This window comes from Aptenodytes patagonicus, chromosome 5 (genome assembly GCF_965638725.1).
Source record: "Aptenodytes patagonicus chromosome 5, bAptPat1.pri.cur, whole genome shotgun sequence".
Lineage (NCBI taxonomy): Eukaryota > Metazoa > Chordata > Aves > Sphenisciformes > Spheniscidae > Aptenodytes > Aptenodytes patagonicus.
The window spans coordinates 20,588,073-20,602,328 of record NC_134953.1 but is presented as its reverse complement, the minus strand read 5'-3'; the positions used below and the strand labels follow the sequence as shown (position 1 = coordinate 20,602,328).

The 14,256-nt window shown below is 40.6% G+C and overlaps 1 protein-coding gene across 2 annotated transcripts in view; it reads left to right on the top strand.

Moving 5' to 3' along the window:
• Positions 1-14,256, top strand: part of SORCS1 (sortilin related VPS10 domain containing receptor 1) — a 312,215-nt gene that overhangs the window by 251,327 nt on the left and 46,632 nt on the right. For both annotated transcript variants that reach the window (XM_076338969.1, XM_076338970.1), the window contains exons 11-16: positions 3,157-3,259; positions 3,726-3,802; positions 5,037-5,128; positions 6,145-6,252; positions 7,264-7,381; positions 9,184-9,314. In XM_076338969.1, coding sequence (XP_076195084.1) covers positions 3,157-3,259; positions 3,726-3,802; positions 5,037-5,128; positions 6,145-6,252; positions 7,264-7,381; positions 9,184-9,314 — 629 coding nt within the window. The remainder of the gene's footprint in view (positions 1-3,156; positions 3,260-3,725; positions 3,803-5,036; positions 5,129-6,144; positions 6,253-7,263; positions 7,382-9,183; positions 9,315-14,256) is intronic.

Sequence of the window (14,256 nt, the reverse complement as noted above, 5' to 3'; positions counted from 1 at the left end):
TTTTCTTGTCTATACCACTTGTTTTCTATGCTGAATACACTTAATCTTCATAAAATAGCTGCCAAAGTATTATATCCCAAAGATGCTGGTTTTGTTTGATACTTCTCTTGTGCTGTGAAGTGGTTAACTGAGGAGTAATTCTATCTTGCAAGTTATGGGCATCTGTCTAGGAGAGTTAATCAATTAGCTTTCAAGGATGGTCTTGTGGTTAAAACACTGGGCTGAACCTCAGGAGAATCTTGATTCAATTTTTAGGCCTATTTCCAATTTCCTATGTGACCTTGGGCAAGTCATTTATTTTCTCTGTGCCTCTCTTCCCCAGACATCTGTTTATTCCCTCCCATATTTTGTTTGTCTTGTCTATATGGATTATAAGGATTTCAGGACAAAGACCCATTTCTCGTAAGGGAGGGCATTCATACCATCTGCTACAGAATAATTTAAGCATCTAAGTGAGGTGTTGTGAATCTCTCTCCTGGAAGTGTTTATCTCTCTTCATTGCTCCTTGCTATTGCAGGTGAGCAAATACTGTGACTACCCCTAGCTTTGTGAATGGTGTCTGGCATCATCCTTGTGTTATAATACTTTGCCCCACTCCTGATCAGGGACAGTCACTAATAGCTGTTTTATATGTGTGGTGCCATTGGAGACTGTTTAGGTGGGCTTTGCAGAACAGCCAAGAAGTGGGTTTGTAGGTATTTATGAGAAATTTTACTAAGGACTGATGAGCCTCCTGAGAGGAGAGCATAAAAGTGCTGGCTTGAAAATATTAGGAAGCAAGTAATGAACTCCAGCATGATTGTAAGAACTATGGCAGTGAGTAGAGCAATGGGCTATGTCACTCATGCTTTTATCTTCTACCTAGGTTGTAAATGCTCCATGGTAGTGGTTGTCTTTCCCTTGGTGTCTGTGCAGCACCTAGCACTGCTGGGTACTAGGCAATGACAGGGAAACCCAAAATTGGTGATTCTGATGAAAATAATGATTTCAGTAGCCTGTCGGTAACAACAAGAAGGATAGAGGCAATTGATGGAAATTCTAAAAAACAAAGCTGAGATGTCTGTATACGAGTTAAGCTGTGGGAGCTAGAGGAGGAACACAAAGGGACCAACAGTGTGATGGAAGACAAACCAGTCTGGAAAAATATCTGTCAATGAACTATATAAGGATACAGATGGAGAAGGTGTACATCAGGGATGAAGAAGAGAATGCTGCCGCAGTAAGGATGTGAGATGGCCATGGGCAATAACTTTAGGTGTTTGGCTAGTGTGGAGAGGTTAGTTTTTACACCATACCCAGTTGTCACTAGACACTGTAAGCATTACTGCACTCCAACCAATAAGAAGTCATGCCACTAAAAATACCATCTTACTGCTTAGACAGGTGACCTGGCTTTTAACATTTAAGATATATATTCCATTTCTGTGTACTATATCTGAAATGAGACAAATTTGAAAGAAAACCTCTGGTAGCACAAAGATTTGAGTCTAATGAGGTCTGATCTCTATCAGAGTGGGGAATTGGCTGAGTTGCTGCCATTAGCTACTGTCTTCAAAATGCTGAAGTGGGCTTGGAGTATGTTAGTTTTAAAAATATGTTCTGTATTTAGTCTTTTCACAACATATACAAATGTAAAAGGGAAGAATTCAGGCTCTTGCAGTGCTTTTCCACTTCCTGCATGCATGTCAGCTCGATTTGGTTTCCTCTCCCTCCCTGCGCCCCCGGGCTGCTCCAGCGTCTGCCCTCACAAGGCTGTCAGTTAAGAGTTAGGCTGCTCAGTACATTCCACTTGGCAGGTTGTGTTCCCTTCTGCACAACTCATGTCCCCTTTTTCTGTCTCACATAAGTGAGACTTCCCACCCTTCCTCACCACCCTCATTCACCTTTGCCCAAAAAACCTCCTGCCTTTTGTTGTTGTCATTCTCCACAGGGAGATTTTCATTTCAGTCATAGACACCTACCCTGAGATAGGATGAATCAGCGGTCTTTCTCCAGTGACCTATGGAGCTAGGTCTCCTGGAGAGGAAGCCTACAAAACTTTTGGGGCTGGAGACCTAGCCTTTAGGCAACTGATATTAGACAGAAAGACCTGCCTCCTAAGAGCCTGGAGAGCCTTCTGCAGAGCCTCTCCTGCTCGTTTTACAGAGCCGTGCAAGCTGAAGCATGGGCTTTGCTGTGTGTTCCTGTGTGATGTTCCCCTCAATTTGGTCAGTTTGCTTCAGGTTTTCTTGCCAATATTTTTCCACCTCCCTTCCCTTAGCATGTTTCACAAAGGACTCTTCATGAGGTTTGGAAGAAAAAAATACTGAAAATAAAACCCAAGAGAAGGCAAAAATTATCAAAATTTTCAGAAATTACTAGAATACAGATTTGGAGGGAATCGTAATGGCAACTTTGGGAATCTGCCTGTCTTACCTTCTTGCTCACCTGATTTATTCTGTACCATTCCTCTCTTATCTGAGTACGTGACACACAAAATCAATAACAAATAGGTGAGGCTTCCATGGATGTATTTGTATTGAAATCTCAAAGGTCACACCCAGATGGGGTGATGAAGCATTGTATTAAACAACTTTTAAACTAACACTTTCCAGTCCTGTTATTTCTTCTTAGTGCAGTGCAGAAGAGAGTCATGTGTCAAAAATACTTAGAGTCAAGAAATGCTATGACACTGTCTGAATTAAGTTGTTTCTCATGGCTAATTAGTGGTGACTCAGCACCACACCAATAGGGTTATATTGGTTCTTGTTGCAGAGATAGCTTGGGCACTGCTGCTCTGAGAGTCACTTCATCATATCTGCAACTCTGCTTGTTTCTCAAGAGAGCTAGGAGCCAGGGGAGCTAGGTAGTCCTTACCATTACCTGATCTTGCAAGCCTGGTTGCCTCCTTTGTGGGTACAGCCTCAAAGATCTTGTCCTTGTGAGAGGGTTTGAGCCTAGTGAATCAGTTTCCCAGTGGGAACGGGTTGCGTTAGAAAATGACAGCAAAGCTCTCACAACAGAACCAGAACAGTGGCTGTGTATTTCTAAGGGTGGCTGGATGCAGTGATTAGGAGATAATACAGAAAGACACTGTATATTTGTAAGCCTGTAGAAATAGGAGCATGCACTTTATGTTGTGTCTGCTTTTTACTTTTATTTCCCCTTTCTCCATAGCCCTATTGCTCTCTTCATCTTCACCTGAAGGTCTCAGAGAATCCCTACACCTCAGGAAACATCGCCAGCCGAGACACTGCCCCCAGTATTATTGTAGCTTCAGGTATGAAACATTTAAAGATTGCCTGTGTATGATGTGCAAACATGGACAAAATCTTGAGTTTGTGATGGGTGTGGAGGGTGTTGAGTGGGGTGTCACACCACCAGTAGCGGGAAGGAAGGAAGGCTGTCAAACGGAAGTCCTTAGGGACCTTCAACTTGTCATATGTTTTTTATGGAAACTGACCTTCAAGACCAAGGAGATCACTTCTAGTCCTCTACTCCAATGCACATTAGATTCAAACCAGGGCATTTCCTTTGCATACAGAGGTGTGTAGAGCTGTATGCGTTGGATCTTTTATATGTATTTTCTTCAAACTGAAAGTCTTTCCCTTCCCTTCCCCCTCTTTCTCTTCCCAAAACTAAAAGTTCTATAATTGCAAAAGGTAAATAAATACATTTACTCCCCTAATTTGCTAATTCTGCTGTTTCTTAGAGTGTTGCATCACTAATCAATGTTCATCTTACAGGTAATATAGGCACTGAACTATCAGACAATGACATCAGCATGTTTGTTTCTTCTGATGCTGGGAACACTTGGAGACAGGTAGATGACACAGAATCACAGGTTTAAATAGTAATCATAGGAAATTGTCATAGAAATAGATTCAAAATGTAGCTTAATTTTTGTTTCTTTTGGTTCAGAGTAGCTTTTTGCAGATCTATACAAAAGGGAAAACTTTTATTCCCTTCTGAGAGGTAGAGAGATGCCCAAAGAAAAAGACTGAATATGTCGTTTGACTTCATATAACAGAAAATTATTTTTATAATTCTACTCAGTTTGACTTCAGTTTAACCCTGTAGCAAAGTGTAGATTAAAATATTAATATATATGGGGAAAGTATGTGTTTCCTTTTACTGTTGTACAGCCCTTGTACCAATCAAACCATTTTTCTCTTCATCCATGATTATAATTTCCAGAGAATTAGCAGTTGCACTAGTCTACTTCTCCCTCACTATGTGTGGGACTCGTTTCACCTAAGTTTTGTTGTCCAAAGTTCAGCGTCCTTATAAACTGGTAACTTTGCCTTGCTCTTAAGTTAATGGAGATAAAAACAGAATTCAGTTCATCCTGTTCTGAAGCTACCCATCTCTCCATTAATTGCGGAAAGAGACTGGATCATGAAGTTAAATCAAGTGCCTAATATTTAGTGAAATCCCACCTGTTAATAAAGCATTGCTACCCTTTAATGTGTTTATCCTCAGAAGAGGAAGTTCTATTTTTCCTATTTTCTGGATAGGATATCAAGTCAGGGAGAGGAGGCGTGACTTTCCCAGACTGACAAGTGCTGCTATATAAACTGGAGAGCAGATGTTTGCAGAAAGCCAATACAAAAAAGACACAGGAAAAGAAAATCTTTTTTAAATATTTGATATTCTAAGAATCTAATTATTTTACAATGTTTGACCAGCCCTCATTTTTCGGTCTACATCACTTATGTGAGATAGGGCCAGATACATGCAAACACATAAAGTTCTTCCTTAAACAAAAATCTGTCATTGAAAGGAGGGAAATTGTTGATCCTTGCAAAAATTCATGTTTCTAACTTTCTATCAAGCAGAGGCAGAATGCATTTTCCAAAGACCTTGGAAAAGCTTAAAATAAAAAAATCCCAAAACAATAAAAAAACCCCCAAGAACTTTCTCTATACAGAATGCCTTCCTCTACTCAGTAACTTCCTTAGCACATACCTGTCCTATGTCATGAACGTACTTAAAGAACTATGACATTTTCCTGATACTAAGGAAAATAGATTTAAATATATGCTTTTTTTTTCCAGATCTTTGAGGAAGAGCACAGTGTTCTGTACCTGGATCAAGGTGGAGTACTGGTCGCCATGAAACACACATCTCTGCCTATCAGACATCTCTGGTAATGACTCCATCTATTCTAAATGTCTGCTGTCTCTCTTTTCAGATGCCAGGAAGTAGGCAGTTAGGCTGCATCCAGAGTTTTCTGTCGCTACAGTCTAGAAAATATCAGTTAAGATGCTGGCAAACTTTAACTCAGATAAAGCTAAGAAATCCTGGCAATTCCAGCTTACATAGTTTCAGTTTGGCCAGATGTGAGATATTGTCAATGTAATTCCACGACTTTCCTGGTTTACCGCAACTTGTCTTCTTCGGTTTGGTTATTTATGTAATATGAATCTGGATTATGGCTTTGTCTCTTATTAAGTTGCCAAAGTACTCTTAATTTTCAAAATTATTGATGAACTTGTCTTCTGTGTGGCAGGAAGCACATATGAACCAGAATTTTGTTGAATAGATTCAGGGCTATATAGCGAATAAGGCAAAAGTGTTCCCACTAGTTAGCACTCTTGAGTCTATGTGGTAGGTAGAATATAGTTTTGTGATGTTTTGCATGATTTACTTCCACTACAGTCAGTGTCATACCAATATCTGAAACACATAGACCCAAGTCTTAGGAAGTGATGAGTGGTTCCAAGCTTTCACTTAGACCCGCCACAGGGAAGACTGCTGATCAGAAGAGGCAAAGCTTTTGTGCTCCAGAAATCTAACCTCCTTAAAATGTCTTATGTTGGGGACCCAAAAATAAGATGCTCAAAATCACTTGTTTATTTAAAAAAAATCCTAGCCCTAGGGTATGTTTTGCCCTTAAAGCATCAATCTCTAACATAACTTTATTAGTTTCCACCACTTAAGTATTGGCCATGGGTTAGCAGTATGATGCCAAACAAGTTTGTTCAATGCTCTGATTTATGATGCTTCCCAAGAAAATAGTTATATAAAGGACTAAAAATGCAGTATCCAAGAATAGAAGCTGCTTCCTACTCTCCATAGCAGGTGTAGTGGACTAGAGAGTCTCTTCAAGTAAAGTAGGAGGAGAGTGAGGGAAGAAGATACTAATTCTGCTTTCTCCACCAGGTTAAGTTTTGATGAAGGGAGGTCTTGGAGCAAGTACAGTTTCACATCCCTCCCACTGTTTGTAGATGGAGTATTAGGGGAACCTGGAGAGGAAACTCTCATCATGACGTAAGTGAGCATGCCATCATGCTAATGTTGATGGGAACTACACCGAAAATAGCTTATGAAGGTTGTTCGTAACATAATAGCATTTCTGGTTGGGGACCAAACCAAATGCTGTCTGAAGCCAGGAGAATGCAGTCTTCTGTTGCATCAATGTTTATTTGTGATATGATTGAGGGAATGACAACATGGTTCCTTGCAAGCTGCAAAAACACTATCACTTAGCTTATCAGCATGAAACCTGACTCCTCAAATTGAATGTGATTTAAAGCAGAGTTACTCTTGACAGATGAATATTTGAAAGAACAATGGTGGGGTATTTTTATAGCTGTGTTTTGCTGCTACTTTCTTTTTTTTTAACTGAGACACAGAAAAATGAAGACATTCTTTTGTAAAAATGAATGACAAAATGTTGCCTGGAGGCTGACTCGTGAAAAATTATGATTAGTTTCAATGTGGTATGCTGAGCTCTGCATGGTGCATAAATCTGGATTCACCCTGCCAGAAATTGTGACATTTTACCTGAGATCAGATTTTCAAAAACAGGAGGAAAATTCAGTTTGTGTCTGTAAAAAATGGACTGACCTGTAATAAACAGAACATGTGGCTTGGAAACTAACCTGAGTTAATAGAGATGTATGATGAATGATCCCTTCAGGTTCTGATTTTAATTTGTGTGGAAGGGATTCCCAAAGCTCATAATTGAGATATCAAACTCCTGTAGGTATAACTGTCTCCAGCCTCATGTCAAGTCTTTTCTGTATAGTCATTTTGGGGATTGACTTGGGAGGATCTTGATCCATAGAATAAAAGCTACATGCAATTTTTAAAAGGGTTGTGGGTATTTAGGAGCCTAAGTGTGGCTTTCACTATGTCAGTCAAGTGAAAATCAGTAGGACTGGCACTCCTAAAGCAATTGATCTCTGTTGGAAATTTGTGGGTGACTGTACCTCTGTCACTACCAGAATCCATCTGGTGCTACCTTTTACTGTATGCTCTTTCTGCTGTATTCTGTAGAGTGTTTGGCCATTTCAGCCACCGCTCAGAGTGGCAGCTGGTGAAAGTAGACTACAAGTCCATTTTTGATCGGAGGTGTGCAGAAGAGGACTACAGGCCTTGGCAACTCCACAGCCAGGTGAGAAGCAAGGAGGCTGGGATCTGACCTGAAGTAGCTAATGATCCTACGGTGAAAAATCAGCATGATCCAATGTCTTTTCCTTTTAGGTTGGTGTATCAGATTGTCCCTTACTGGATGGGTCTGTTTTGTTACATAGGCGTGTTGGCCTCAGACTGCACTCTGTGAGCCCCAAAGGATGAACAGCTGCCTTTTGGGTTTCATTCTCCATGCAGGCAATTAGCTCAGACTTATCCAGAGCTGAGGAATGCAACAACAGCAGAAGCACTGCTGCTGAAAGAGGCCTGAACTCCTTCAGTCTTACATCTCCCATCTAATTTCCCTGTCCTTATCTCCCTTCTCTTCCTTCGTCCTTCTCTGTCTTCAGAGCCAGTGTCTTAAGACCCTTCTGGTTGCTTTCACACTTCTTTCTCCAAATTCCTGCCCTCTTGGCCTCATTTCTTACTCACTTGGTTTCATCCTTGTTCTGTCTCTCTCAGCAGTGATACTTCTGCTGTGGGAGTCGGGCACTTTATTACTCAGTCCGTTGGGCCGCCATGCCCTGTCCCTTTCATCCTGGATGCAGCTGCTGCATCACTCCTGGAACCATTGCTTAAGTGCCCAGCAAGGTAACGTGCTCCACATGGTGCCTGTGCCTGCCTTGGGGCACCTTCCCAGCTCTGTCAAGTTTGACTCAACAGTCTGTGTTATATCAGGTTAGAATAAAATGTGGCCCAAATTCTGTGGTTATATAAACACCACAGGCTCCACTGAAGTCTAAAGTGAAAACACCCATTTATATCATCAAAGGTTGTCTTTCTGTATATATCTTGCTGGGCAAGAATTTAATAATGAATATGAAATGAAAGTAGCTTGACTCAGACTAGCTGCTCACACAAGGCACAACTCCACACTAAAAATACCAGTTATGACTTAGATCCTTAGATGTTGAAAATGAGTACAGCTTCCTTGAAATTCAAGGAGGCACAGCATTTTACACCAGTTGCCATTCAGGCCCTTCTGTTTCATGGGCAAATCAAAGCCATGAAAAGTTTCTCTTTCCTACAGTGATTTTAGCAGCATAAAAGGTAACAAGTGAGACCCCACTGTATTTTGTTCTTTACTTTCTTGTGCTTGCATAAGCAAAAATACCAAGGATTTTGCAGTATATCTTTGAGGATGTTGGCTTTGGAGCTTGCAGAACTATTTTTAGGAAGACTGCTGTGGACTCTTGCCTTTTGATCTGCTTTCCATTGAGATTACAAGGCTGAGCCTTGTTCCCTACATAGAAATATTTAACAGGGTGCTGAAGATAGGAGTGAAAAGACAAGGAAATGTTATCATCCACGTAACAAGTCAAACCCTGTAAAACCTGAACTCATAGTCTGTGGAAAGTATTTACGTATACACATATTACTAGTTCCCACTGAACAAAATGATTGCCGAAGAGATCAGACCAAAGAAATAGACCTGCTCTGTGTCTCAGATTGCAGAGGGATCAGGCTGTGTTTTCAGTTGCTGTGAAACCTAATCTATAAATGAGAAATAGGCCTGAATCAATTGCTGATTGGCTTTGGAACAAATTCAGAACTGAATCAGATACATAAGTAACCTCAGATCATTTCTTAGGGTGTATTGGAAAAGCTGTTTTAGTTTCAGTTAAAGCTTCAGTAGCTTTAATTAGCTTCAGTGTACTGACATGGCATTTGACTTCCCATTCTCTTCCCTTGAGTCACAGCTCCCATTACACAGGCTTGGAAAAATTGGGTGATACAAATAGCCTGGTGGGTGTCAGAGAAAGATATTTTTGGTTTTGTTTCCAGGGAGAAGCTTGCATCATGGGAGCAAAAAGGATCTACAGGAAGCGCAAGTCAGAGAAGAAATGCATGCAAGGAAAATATGCTGGGGCTATGACCTCGGAGCCATGCGTGTGCACAGAGGCAGACTTTGACTGGTGAGCAATGAGCACAAGAACTGTGTGCTCTCTACCACACCAATGCAGAGCTCACTAGAGAGGCTGTAGGCTTGCAGAGAGCTGATATTAATAAACATATAAGTGGCTAAATAGGTTGCTCCCTGATAGTGCAGGTATGTCAAAAGAAAGAAAGGTGGAACAGATATCTGTAATCTGCTAAGGCTCCCACAAAATTGACGCTGAACAGACCATTTTCCAGGTGACATCTGAGCTCTGTGCAGCATTAAGATAAAAGGTCCATTTAGCACATCTAACCTCAGCAATGACCAGGGGTGGCTGTGAAAGTAGTATGTAAGACATATATAGTGTGCGTAAAAAATAAAATAAATTCTTCATACATACACACACACATATGTGTATATGTGTAAAAGTAAATATATGCATATGCAAAGTAGGCCTTCAGCTTCTGGAAATCAAGTATCTAGGGAATTCCTGGGTCATTTGTTATAGCTGGACCATCATGTTTGATAGTATCTAACAGACACTGCCTTCATGATTTGGGTTAATCTCCTTTTGAAGCCTTTTCTCCTCTGCTGTATGCCATAGGAAATAGAGTCCATCGGTGAGTTATGAATGGCATGCTAAGATGTTCAGGTTCTAGTTTCATTTTGAGATTGCTGCTGACTCACAGCAATTTGCACAAAAAAGGCAGGGAACCACATTATTGAAATCTCTCTATCACCTGTTTTCTCCAAGTCTGAGACAGTCCTGAGTATCCCAGAAGAGAGAAATGGCGGCTCTTTGGCAGTGCTGATAAACCCCCTTTGTGCCTCATCCAGCTACTTCTATGGCAAGTTATTAATTAAACCCAGAAACTGTAACATGTACCCTGAAGCAGTTCATCTCATAAATATTTTCTTTCTTGCTATATGAGTTCACTCCAGTACCATGGAAATTTATGGCATTTCCCTTCTCACCCTCCCATAACTGTAGTTATATTGATTTTTCTATATAAAATCACAGAATCACAGGAGGCTTTTCCATGTGTCAAAAAAAGTAAATCTTCTTGCACCAAATAATAAAAATTATGAGCACACTGATTCTCTGAATATGGTTTCCTGATGACTTCCCCATCTTCCAGTGAGTTCTTTGTTAGGGAGAAGATACCTCAGTTCTGTGTGTAGTTCATCATGTAGGTGCCCAAAGGTCCTGGATTTCAGCCATTTAACCTATCTCTGGTAATGTAAAAAAGATAGCAGCCAACCAGAAAAAAAATGAATAGGAAGGAAATTCCCTGGAGATTTTGACCTTCCTGTACGGCGTGCAGTACATAGCTATGCCAAGCTCATGCCCAGCTCAAGAAATTAGCTGGTGGGATTGACTCATGGTCAATCCGTTAGTGGTTAAACCCCTTACATTCTTAAGGGACAGACACTCAACTTTATCACTTCTGATAAAAATACGCTTTCCTTCCATAACTTGTTTCTCTCTAAGAATGTATGTTTTTATTTCAATGAAATTGGTTATGTGGTTTGCTACTACAAAACTTGGTTGCTAGGTACAGAACAAAAGTACCACGGTGACATTTGCTGGGGGAAACATGCTTTCTTTTACATTCATTTCAAGGAAACTTTCTCCAAAAGGTCTGCTGGGTTGTGAGACAATCTCTAAGAGAAAGCTTGGGTGATTGGGGATGTACAACAGATGTTCACAATTCACACGCACCAACAAGACCCCTCAAATCTGTTGGAAGAGGCAGAATTAGGACTTTGCAAAAGTCATCTTGTTAAAAATAGCCTGAGAAAAATACCCTTAAAAATATTGCAGGTCTCTGTGCTGAGCTGACTGATAGAAAGCCTTCCTGACCTAGGAGGGCCTTCCTCCTTCTGATGGAACCAGTTTTGGTTTAGAGCAGGCTGTCCGTGATCCCCTCCAATTCTCTCTGAGCTCTTGTCCTTCCTACAGTCCTCAGATCTGGATTTTTACTTTATCCATTTCAGCTTCCTTCCCCAGCGCCTCTGAGGAAAAAAAGACTGAAACATTGCTTTAAGCATCCAGTTCAGAAATATTTACCAGCAATATTCATCACTTATTTATCTACTTAATACAGTCAGGAGCATAGTTTTACATAGATTTGCCAGAGGAGGACAGAAAAGCCACAGGGAACAGGAGACAGAGGTTTATCAAGGAAGGAGAAGAGACATGGCAAGAAAAAAGCAATTCTCCTGGCTCTACTGAATTTCTCAGCCCAGTTTGATTGTGCTAAGAAAGGCAAAGCTGCTGCTGCGCTGTAGCATTCAGTGCCTGCCTTGTTGAACTCCGCACTGGGCTTCACTGCCGATGCACCCTGGAGAAGTTGGTCCAAAGAGGCATTTGGAGGAAAATCAGTGAATGAATTCTTGCTGTGGAAGCATGTCCTCTGTGGGGTCCTTCCTGCAACAGGAAGAAGCATTTTCATCATCCTCATTCATGACATTTCAGCAGTGCTTTTGAATTCTCTACTTCTCTTTTTGCTGGGCAGGGCTCTTAATTGAAGGAGATTGAAGGGGACATGTATCTCCCACGCAGGGAGAAGCCCCTTAGCTGACTACATGTGATTTTGTAATCTTGAAATAAACCGGGTGGCTTTTTATATTAACATCAATGGTTACAGGACCCAGACTTGTATACAGAATTAAAGAAGACAACAATCCCTGCCCCAGTCAGAGTAGGACTTTCTTTGCTGTTTAGACACTGAATTTGTATGGAGAAAATTTTATTATCTAAGCTTGTCAGAGCTTGGAGTTAAAAAACATATCTGTGTGCTCAGGTAAAGTGAAAAAAAAAAAGTGTTATTGCTGTTAATCCTGCGAGTGCCTTTTTATCAGTTCAGGGGAAAAATGCCAGTTATAAAAGACATAAAGATTTTGTAATGTTTTTTTCTCCTAGTAATATCATAGAACTCCAGGTTCATTTCAAATCTGTATTCAGCCCATGGTAGTTCTTTCTCAGAGAAAAGGGCACATTTGTTTATTGTTTTACACAGCAACAAAACTGAATGACATTAGAAATGACTGTAGTTTCTCTAGCCTTGGGAACCTGAACTCTTCTGACAGTAGACATCTCTTATCATGGGCTAGAACCAAAAGTAGTGGGGACAGGGCTGAAGCGGCAGGTATTTGTTCTCCATGCAGGGGCTGAGGCTCACAGCCAGAGGGCAACAGTGCTCCAGGAATAGGGGGAAGTGGAAATGTGCAGAAGCCCTCGGCAAATCTGTTCCAGCAACGGCCTAGAAACGAGATTGTCCTTATTCATTTAATTGATTTGTGTAAATGGATGACACCGTTACTTGTGTGTTATTAAAGCATTAATTTACCCGGTTTCCTTACGTCATGTTCCTTCCTGCAGTTTGAACATTATTACAGCAGTATCTCTTCAGTAGAAGCATCTCCTAGACGCGGATGGAAATCTTTGGTGGTGTTCATCCTTCAGCTACCTGTCTCCCAGGTCCTTTAATAGAAACTTTGAGTTAAGTGTTGCACTGTCAGTCCTCCCTCTGAACCTACTGTCATTAATACTGAGGGCTTCTCCTATCAGTATTTGTATATCTCACACCTTTGTGGGAAGTATAAGCCTGTTGACGCTGGTGCTAGAGACTTTGGATAGCCAGAGATGCGCAAAGGAGCCTTAGTGCAATTGAGAATCAGGCCTATTTATTTCACTGATCATATCAGCAAGGATCTGGCTAGCTCTTTTTTTATTGTCTGGCACTTAAATTACAGACCTGCCTGCTAGGTTTAGTTCTTATGCTAAAACATCAGAGTCCTGTGTCATGTGAAACTGTCCTGACAAACCACAGGGAGGTAGAAGGCAGATACTGAATGTGATTAGAATCTGTTGGCTTCGTGGGTTACCACTCATCAGTTCAGACAATCATGCAGGTGCCAGCTCTGAAATACACGTACATCTGCACCTTTAGGTTAACTAACTTTGCTTTATCATTGAGGTAGGCTTCATTAGCTAAGGAATAGTAATTTTGAATGAATTTTTAGTTCATTTTGAATGCTTGTGGAAAATGCAGATTCACTATGCAAAGTCTAGGGTGCATCTCTGCATCTTTAGGGACCTAGGTATCTACCAGGCATGGATTTACTGGAAAGATTCTGGGGATTTTAGGTTCCCTATTAACATAAGCTGGTACAGCTTGACTCCAAATACTGTGATGCAATTATAATCATATGCCTTCATAGATCCATAATTCAAACTGCAGCTGAATCCATCCTTCTGTGAGATAAATCCCATGTCAGATCCTATAGAACTGGGAAGCAAGCACAGCTCCCTTTTAACACAAATCTACATTTGCATCATAGTTCAATATTAGACAATGGTATGAAGTGACTAAAAAGGTGGTAAGAAAGACTTTTCTACGGCTGTGGCCACAGTTATTTTTTTCCACAAGGGCTTTTGGAAACTGCAGAACAAAGGTGACTATAATCACAGATACCTCGATTCCACCCCATTTAATGTCTGAAAAGTTTGCAAAGCACAGCATACAAAACCACAAGTAGCATTTTCAGTTTCTGGCATAGTTGACCTTAAGGTGAAGCTGTTAGTGCTAAAGAAGTCCTGTGGTTACATGTTAAGTCATCTTTTGATTTTTAGAAGGTATGAGCATAGCAATCACTCATCTGACTTAACTGGTTATTTCTATATCTTAAAACAGTGGGATTTTAATAATTTCACATGATTTTATAGTTCTTCCATGACAGTATGTTTGTCAGGTCTGTGTTCGAACTACAAACTTCCTTAAGGGATTTCTTTTCCTTTGATTGTTACCTGTGCTGCAAATAATCTTAGATAAGGGAATTTACCATGAGCTTTGAGCAGGGATGCAGAACTTCTGGAATGAATTTGTATCTGTCTCTAATTAGAGAGAAGGACTTGCAATCCTACTTGACTAAGACAAATAGGATTCCAGTTTAAACCAGTAAAAGTTGCCAGG